Source organism: Cebus imitator, unplaced genomic scaffold, assembly GCF_001604975.1.
Source record: "Cebus imitator isolate Cc_AM_T3 unplaced genomic scaffold, Cebus_imitator-1.0 Scaffold188, whole genome shotgun sequence".
Lineage (NCBI taxonomy): Eukaryota > Metazoa > Chordata > Mammalia > Primates > Cebidae > Cebus > Cebus imitator.
The window spans coordinates 5,871,501-5,880,764 of NW_016107503.1; the positions used below are offsets into that span (position 1 = coordinate 5,871,501).

Sequence of the window (9,264 nt, forward strand, 5' to 3'; positions counted from 1 at the left end):
AAAAAAAAAAAAAAAAAAAAAAGAATTATTTGGATGGATGGGTGTGGTAGCTCACACTGTAATACCCAGCACTTTGAGAGGCTGAGGCAGGTGGATTGCTTGAGCCCAGGAGTTCAAGACCAGCCTGGACAACATAATGAAACCCCATCTCTACAAAAAATACAAAATTTAGATGGCCGCCTGTAGTCCCAGGTACTTGAGAGGCTAAGGCAGGAGAATCGCTTGAACCCAGAAGGCGGAGATTGCAGTGAGCCAAGATCTGCCACTGCACTCCAGCATGGGTGAAACAGTGAGACTCTCTCTCAAAAAATAAATAAATAGACAACAAAAAGATTCTAGGGAACAATCTTATCAGTGAGTAATATCTTTTTCTCTTTTTTCTTTTTTTTTTTTGAGACATGGTCCCACTCTGTTGCCCAGGCTGGAATATGTGGCACAATCACAGCTCGTTGCAACCTCAACTTCCCAGACTCAAGAAATTCTCCCACCTAAGCCTCCTGAGCAGCTGGAACTACAGGCATACTCTACCACACCTGGCTAATTTTTGCATTTTTTAGAGAGATGGAGTTTTGCCATGTTGCCTAGGTTGGTCTTGAACTCCTGAGCTCAAGCAATCTGCCTGCCTCAGCCTCCCAAAGTGCTGGAAGTACAGGTGTGATCCACCTTGCGCAGCCAATAACATCTTGATTAAAAATATCAAAGTGGATATTTCAGTATATAGGGCAATAAAATGAAATGAGTTTATAAATTATATGAATTTATAATCCTTTCTTTATCCTTGAATTCTTGAATCAGGCATGCAATGCCAGATCAACTGCAGATGCTAAAAAAAACTGTAACATCTTTGACCAGTTGCAGAGGAACTTCAGATCTGATCTCACACAATGTGGTTTAATGGATAAATCTGAGTTTGAAACCAGGAAGAAAACCTGGCTCTATTCCTAGCTCCAGTATTAGATGAATAAACTTAATCTCAGTTACATCAATCATAAGAAGATAATACACCCTGCAACAAGGAAGCCAAGAGAAAAAAATTCAATGGGTTAATCAATCAAACATAAGAAATATGAAACTGTGAGAAATGATCTAGGTTCTCTGGAAAAAGAGGATCAGTAACATTTGTTTTTTTGAGAGAACCTCGCTCTGTCGTCCAGGCTAGAGTAGAGTGGCACACAATCTCAGCTCACTGCAACCTCTGCCTCCTGGGTTCACGTGATTCTCCTGCTTCAGCCTTCCAAGCAGCTAGGATTACAGGCATGCGCTATCACGCCCAGCTAATTTTTGTATTTTTAGTAGAGAAGGGGTTTCACCATGTTGGCCAGGCTGGTCTCGAACTCCTGACCTCAGGTAACCCACCCACCTCGGCCTCCCAAAGTGCTAGGATTACAGGCCTGAGAAACTGGAACTCCCCAGATCAGTAACATTCAAAGGTATTCATTGCTTCTCAAACTTCAGAAATGAAAAGGTATTCCATGAAATAGACACTCACGGAGGAGCAATGCCCATGGCGTGGAGATTAGCCAGGCCCACCATGTTGGCATTGCCAATGAGTCCTGGCTTCAGTGCCAGCTGGGCTTGGATTCGAGCTTGTAGTTCAGCTGCTTTCCTTGCCTTCTCAATGGCATCATTCATGAACGTGGCAGCCTGGGAAGGTTGAATAGTGTTGCCAATTGGAAGTCGCTCTGGTTGGGAGGAAGAAGGAGTCTTTGGCTATGAGGCAGAGAAAAAGAAATCAGAGGAATTGAGACAGGCAGACAGATACACATACATACACACATATACATACACACATCATAGTAGACTGTAGTAAATGATTTTGAAGTGAAACATGCAGTCACTTCTTCTGGTCTCTCATTTTGAGTGGATGGCAAGAAATTCTGTGCAAAAGATTATTCTTTGCAGAGTAATCTAGACACAATACCTGAGGTGTAGGGGGGCTAATGAAGCTCAGCTGCTTTTTCCTCTCCTCAATTTGTCGTGTTGCTGCCTCCATCATCTGTTTGATCTGCTCTCCAGGAAAAAGAAATTGAAAAACTGTTAATTTCTCCTTTTTATTTTTCCCATTCAGGTTTCTAAACCCACAAGGCTCTCAAATCTAGAGACTTAAAATTTTCTGAATGATTATACCATATTCTGCCTGCATTATAGGATAGAAAATTTAGTCAAGATAAGTAAGCACTGGAATTTTTCAACCCATGTTCCTAAGGCAAGATTAGCATATTAGGTAGTAACAGAGTGTGATGATTGAGACTCTGGAGTCAGAGAAATCTGAGCTTGAGTCTTAACTCTGCCAGTGAATGTCTTTTTTTTTTTTTTTTTAGACGGAGTTTCGCTCTTGTTACCCAGGCTGGAGTGCAATGGCGCGATCTTGGCTCACCGCAACCTCCACCTCCCGGGTTCAGGCAATTCTCCTGCCTCAGCCTCCTGAGTAGCTGGGATTACAGGCATGTGCCACCATGCCCAGCTAATTTTTTGTAGTTTTAGTAGAGACGGGGTTTCACCATGTTGACCAGGATGGTCTCGATCTCTTGACCTCGTGATCCACCCGCCTCGGCCTCCCACAGTGCTGGGATTACAGGCTTGAGCCACCGCGGCCGGCCAGTGAATGTCTTTGTTACCTTGGATAAGAAACTTAGTCTGTAAACCTCTTAAGTGTCTGAAAGGGAGAAAAACAGTATCTACCTTATAGGTCTGTTGTAACCACTTAAATAATGCATGCAAACCTAAAAGAACCTACACAAATTATTATACTTAAAATTTCTTTTTAAAATCATGATATAAGTACTAGAATTACTAGCTTGGGAAACAAGATGGTGCAAAGACCTGCTCCCTAGTCTCTATATAAATACCTTCTGTCCTAAAAAGTTCAGAATGATAAGCTTTGGGGGTGTGACCAAACAACTTCTCTTGCATTCTGCAAAACGGACCTGTTCTTAAAGTGCTTCAAGATATTTTTAAATAATTGTCTTAAACATTTTTTCTTGAGTAGGTGATATATTCAAAATTCAAAAATTACAAAAGGGCCAGCATGGTGGCTCACACCTGTAATCCCAGCACTTTGGGAGGCTGAGGTGGGTGAATCACTTGAGGTCAGGAGCTCAAGACCAGCTTGGCTAACATGGTGAAACACTGCCTCTAGTAAAAATACAAAAATTAGCCAGGTATGGTAGTGGGCACCTGTAATGCCAGCTACTCAGCTGGTCAGGAGCTCAAGACCAGCTTGGCTAACATGGTGAAACACTGCCTCTAGTAAAAATACAAAAATTAGCCAGGTATGGTAGTGGGCATCTGTAATGCCAGCTACTCAGGAGGCTAAGGCAGGAGAATCACCTAAACTCAGAAGGCGGAGGTTGCAGCAAGCCAAAATCATGCCACTACACTCCAGCCTGAGCAGCAGAGGGAGACTCCATCTCAAAATAAATAAATAAATAAGAAAATAAAAATTACAAAGGACATGTGAGTACTTCCATCCTCATTCTCCATGAAAAACATCATCGGCTGGGCGTGGTGGCTCACGCCTGCAATTCTAACGCTTTGGGAGGCTGAGGAAGGAAGATCATTTGAGCACAGGAGTTCAAGACCAGCCTAGGAAACATGGCAAAACCTCATCTTTACAAAAAATACAAAAATTAGCCAGGCATGGTGGCCTGAAGTCCCAGCTACTTAGGAGACCAAGGTGGGAGGATCACTCAAGCTCAGGAGGCAGCGGTTGCAGTGAGCCAAGATCTTGCCACCGAACTCCAGCCTGGATGACAGAGTAAGACCCTGTCTCAAAAACAAAAACAGGCTGGGCACAGTGGCTCACATCTATTATCCCAGCAGTTTGGGGGGCCGAGGTAGGTGGATCACTTGAAGTCAGGAATTCCAGACCAGCCTGGTCAACATGGTGAAACCTGACTCTACTAAATACAAAAATTAACCATGCGTGGTAGTGCATGCTTGTAGCCCCAGCTACGGGAGGCTGAGGCAGGAAAATCGCTTGAACCTGGGAGGCGGAGGCTGCAGTAAACCAAGATTGCACCACTGCGCTCCAGGCTAAGCAACAGAGAGATACTCCTCAGAAAAAAAAATCATCCCTTTCTTTCCTTTCATAAATAGCATATATATGCAAATCCATCCATCTATATGTATGCATATGTTCTATTACACCCTTCGCATATTAAATGGTAAAAGAAACACTTACTGTCTATGTGGTATCGAAATTATTTAACGATGCCAATTGAAAAAACACAAACACTTCTTGTTTAAAAAAAAGTACAGGCCGGGCGCGGTGGCTCAAGCCTGTAATCCCAGCACTTTGGGGGGCCGAGGCGGGTGGATCACGAGGTCAAGACATCGAGACCATCCTGGTCAACACGGTGAAACCCCGTCTCTACTAAAAATACAAGAAATTAGCTGGGCATGGTGGCGTGTGCCTGTAATCCCAGCTACTCAGGAGGCTGAGGCAGGAGAATTGCCTGAACCCAGGAGGCGGAGGTTGCGGTGAGCCGAGATCGCGCCATTGCACTCCAGCCTGGGTAACAAGAGCGAAAACTCCGTCCCAAAAAAAAAAAAAAAAAGTACAAAGTTGGCCAGGGTTGGTGGCTCACACCTATAATCTCAGTACCTTGGGAGGCTGAGGCGGGCAGATCACCTGAGGTCAGGACCAGCCTGTCCAACATGGAGAAACCTCATCTCTACTTAAAACACAAAATTAGCCAGGCATGGTGGCTCACGCCACCATGTAATTACGCACTTTGTAATCCCAGCACTTTGGGGAGGCTGAGGCAGGCGGATCACCTGAGGTCAGGAGTTCAAGACCAGCCTGGCCAACATGGTGAAACCTCATCTCTATTAAAAATACAAAAATTAGCAGGGCATGGTGGTGAGTGCCTGTAATCCCAGCTATTAGGAAGGCTAGGATAGGAGAATCATTTGAACCTGAGAGGCTGAGGTTGCAGTGGGCCTAGATCGCAACACTGCACTCCAGCCTGGGCGACAAGAGCAAAACTCCGACTCAAAAAAAAAGAAATCACAATAAATACAGACCCATGCACCCTTTGCTTCTTTAACTCACAAAACCACTTTGCTTCCAGTCCTTAATTACTAACCTGGAGCTTAGTCAGCATGCCAGGGCTCTCTGATGGAGGTCCAGGAATCACCTCTGGCTCTTCTTCCACCTCCTCAAAACGGGGTATTCGTCGCTTCTTTACTCCTGATGATTCCTTAGAGATCTCAGAGTCATCACCAAACACCTCCTAAGGGAACCCAAGATGAAAGAAAAGCTGTATCCCTCCCCACAGGGAGAAGGAAATAATTATCCTAGCCCCTAACAGCATTTTCTGGCTTTTCCCAGGGGAATATGACACAACCTTGCAAATAGCTACCTGCCAGGAGCAGGGTCTACTAGACTCTCCACCAAGTGGACCATCTCACCCAACTTCAACATTCTCCTAATCCAGTCAAACAAATTTCATTCCCATGTTCTTATAAATGTTCCCATCTCAAGGTCTTTGCAAATGCTACTGCCCACATTTATAATGTCTCTCAACTTTTCCACAACCCCTGTTCCAAATCCTGCCTAAAACTCACCTCCTACAAGAAGTTTTCCTCATTATAAGCTCACCCCACTGTGATCAAACTTTTGTTTCACATTGTCTTAGCACCTAAGAGCTTGGTTCATATTAGGTTAAATTACGTTGCTGATATTTTGTTTGCCAGGTGTTAAGTATTTCAATGTTAGTATAGTTTTCCCAACTAAGTCTAAGCTCTTCCAGGAAAGGGGCTTTCTCTTTCTTCTTCAGTAATCCCCATTAACACCTTGTTTTCATCAAACGATGGGAACTCAAATATGATGACTAATTTGCAAGGTGAATTTAACAGGACCGAGAGTGGCCAACTGCAAGGGACAATGGGAAAAAGCAAATGTACACACCGGTGGTAGGCTTTGGGTGACATCCCCTCTTCACTAGGAGGGCTCGTGTTTTGCAAGGACATATCCTCAGCCAGGGGCGAGCGCTTCCTGGAACTCCTACAGTTCAAGAAAAAGGACTCTCCCATAATATATTGTGTGGGGTGGGGACTTGAATGGACCAAAAATGGGACCCGTATCCCAAGGCTATCTAGATACCTCCTTCAAGAAACCATTTTTATTAATCCCACCCAATGTAGTCACTTCATTTACAGCATGCCCTCAGAACTCATACAGAAGTATGCCCTACTGGCTTGGTGCAGTGGCTCACACCTGTAAATCCCAGGACTTTGGGAGGCCAAGGCAGGCAGATCACAAGGTCAGGAGTTCAATGTATCCCAGCCCTTTGGGAGGCCAAGGCAGGCGGATCATCTGAGGTTGGGAGTTCAAGACCAGCCTGACCAACATGGAGAAACCTCGTCGCTACTAAAAATACAAAAATTAGCTAGGCATGGTGGCTCATCCCTGTAATCCTAGCTACTCCGGAGGCTGAGGCAGGAGGCGCCATTGCACTCCAGCCCAGGCAACAAGAATAAAACTCCGTCTCCAAAAAAAAAAAAAAAAAAAAGAGTTCGAGACCAGCCGGACCAACATGGTAAAACCCCGTCTCTACTAAAGATATAAAAATCAGCCAGGGGTGGTGGCATGTGCCTATAATCCCAGCTACTTAGGAGGCTGAGGCAGGAGAATTGCTTAAAGCTGGGAGGTGGAGGTTGCAGTGAGCCGAGATCATGCCGCTGTACTCCAGCCTGGGCGACAGAGCAAGACTCCATCTCAAAAAGAAAAAAAAGAAGTACGCCCAATTATGACATAATCATCACTATATAGATCTGTGTATACATGGATCAATCATTCCCCCTTAAATATAAAAAAATTCAACATAAGTCTGATATTCTATAGACAATCCTAAAATTTACATGAAACTGCTACTCAGATTTTATAATACAGGTCTATATACTATATTTTGTGGTACCTCTGCTCTATTAAATTACAGCTCCTGGGCTCAAGAGATCCTCTTGCCTCAGCTTCCCAAGTAGCTGGGATTACAGGCACATGCCACAGTGCTTGGCAAATTGCAAATTATTTTAATGCAGGACTATCTCTCCTTCCCTGATCATCCTACAATGCTCTAAACACAAAGGGCACACATCTCTCTGGTTTTTCTTGTTCCATAGCCTGCCCAGGGGACCAATCAGACATTACTTATTCAAAAAGCAATGGGATAGCCAAGGTATCAAAAGAACTTTGGAAGATTTCATAGGAGTCGCAGAATTTTTTTTACTAAAGAGAGATACTGGGAAATGAGTAGAAAGATAGGCTACTTGACACTGCTAATACTGAAAGAGGCCAGGATTAGTCAGCAAATACAGAATAAAAAGTGTAGTAGTTAAGGAGGCACTGACAACTCTTCCAAGTGTTTCACTCATGGCACCAGGTGACCAGCAATATGCCATGCAGCAAATGGTAAGCTCTCAAGAATATAATAAATAATAGTTACTTTTTCGTATTCTGTCTACAAGTGCGTTGCAGAGAAACCTCTACAAAGAGACATCAATGAGGTCTACAGCTCAGGTACCAGTGGAGTCACATTCTGAAACAACTTATAGGCCTCAAATCAAACATAAAATCTTAGAACAATCAGTTTATAGGTAGCAGTAAGAAGGAAAAAAAAAAAAGTAAATATGGAGAAAGATGAGAACCAAAACTCCTGTTATCTAAAAAAAGACAAAGCTACCAATTATTTCTTTGGATACTTCAACCCATGAACTTGGGTAGTTCATTATTGCAAGATGGTGATGACACAAATTCACCTCTTCTACTTTAATGTCTAAGTACCTCTCTTGAACATTTGGTGCTCTAAATCGTGGATATCAAAGTGTGAACTGGTAAGCTCAGCAACTCTGTTACCATTCAAAACAGTCCTGAGCCCATTAGACAGTAAATTGTAACCTACCTTTAGCTCTCGTTTTCTGCTCCTGTCACTGCTAGACTTGGAATGCCTAGAGCTTCGGCCTTCCTCCACAGCCTCAAACAGTTTGTCCACAAATCGGAGAGTAGAATCATCAAGAAAAGGTTTCAGATGATCTGACAGGAAAAAAGGCGGTGGTAGGATTGGAAAGATAAGAGTATATAGTCTAATACTAGGCCTAGAACAGGTACCAACACTGGAATTTCATTCCTAGGAGTGAAACAAATTTTAAGTTATTTGCAGGATTCCCATCTCTCTTACAGTGAATGACCTTGCCCTTTGAGGTGAAAATACAGTTACAATTTTTTAGAGTGGGAAGTCAGTCAGAACAACCCGTTTAGGTTGAACATCAAGTTTAAGATGAATAACCACCCTAACCCTTCCCAAATAGCAAGCTGTAGGAGACTACCATTAACAAAATCTACCTCGAGGCTTCAAGCTTTTTCATGTATTTCATAAAGACTTTTATATGTTGAGATGTCAATCTGAATAACTGAATATGCCTATCTGACTTTAGCATATTTCCTAAGTAAATCTAACTTGGGTGACTCAGTATGGTAGCCAAAGGAAGATTTAAAATATATCACAAGTAACATAAAAAATAAGCAATAAGAGAAAAAGGAAAATTATTATTTAGGCTACTTGCATTATAATACAAATGAAAATAAAATATGGTCTGCCCTTTTTTGAGATGTTCCCAACAGAGAGAATTTTGGGGAAGTTCAAAGCAGTGTTTGGGATCACCCTGTAAGTTAAGACAAAAGATGCAGAAAGGTACATACCAGCCGCCTTTTTCTTGTCCATGCCCTTCCCCACACAGTTCAATGCTGCTGTGACCACTGTAGGCTCTGAGAAACCCAGCACCCTCTTCACTGTCTTCTCTATCCATGGTTTCAGCTCATCCAGCTCCCTCTTAGACAGTGCCATTTTTGAGGAAAAAGAGAATAGCTCAAACAGGACTCAATACAACACCTGAAAAAAAAAAAAAGAGACAAGTTAGAAAATAAGAAAAGACTACAGTGGGCCAGGTGTGGTGGCAATCCCAGCACTTTGGGAGGCCAAGGTGGGTCATTTAAGGTCAGGAGTTTGAGAGCAGCCTGACCAACATGGTAAAACCTTGTATCCACTAAAAATAGTAAAAATGAGGCCAAGCGTGGTGGCTCATGCCTGTAATCCCAGCACACTGGGAGGCCAATGCAGGTGGATCACAAGGTTAGGAGTTCGAGACTAGCCGGACCAATGCTGTGAAGCCACCTCTACTAAAAATACAAAAATTAGCTGGGCATGGTCGTGTGCCTGTAATCCCAGCTACTCAGGAGGCTGAGGCAGGAGAATTGCTTAAACC

At 43.3% G+C, this 9,264-nt stretch overlaps 1 protein-coding gene across 3 annotated transcripts in view; it reads right to left on the reverse strand.

Annotated features, from left to right (window-relative positions):
• PRPF3 (pre-mRNA processing factor 3) overlaps positions 1-9,264 on the reverse strand; it is a 36,887-nt gene that overhangs the window by 23,291 nt on the left and 4,332 nt on the right. For 2 of the 3 annotated variants that reach the window (XM_037744925.1, XM_017546377.2), the window contains exons 2-6: positions 8,702-8,891; positions 7,905-8,035; positions 5,091-5,237; positions 1,922-2,005; positions 1,490-1,710 (exon numbers count right to left, since the gene is read on the reverse strand). In XM_037744925.1, coding sequence (XP_037600853.1) covers positions 1,490-1,710; positions 1,922-2,005; positions 5,091-5,237; positions 7,905-8,035; positions 8,702-8,846 — 728 coding nt within the window. In that variant the 5' untranslated portion in view covers positions 8,847-8,891. Of the gene's footprint in view, positions 1-1,489; positions 1,711-1,921; positions 2,006-5,090; positions 5,238-5,914; positions 6,011-7,904; positions 8,036-8,701; positions 8,892-9,264 lie in introns of all 3 variants that reach the window. The other variant, XM_017546378.2, reaches the window with a different exon arrangement.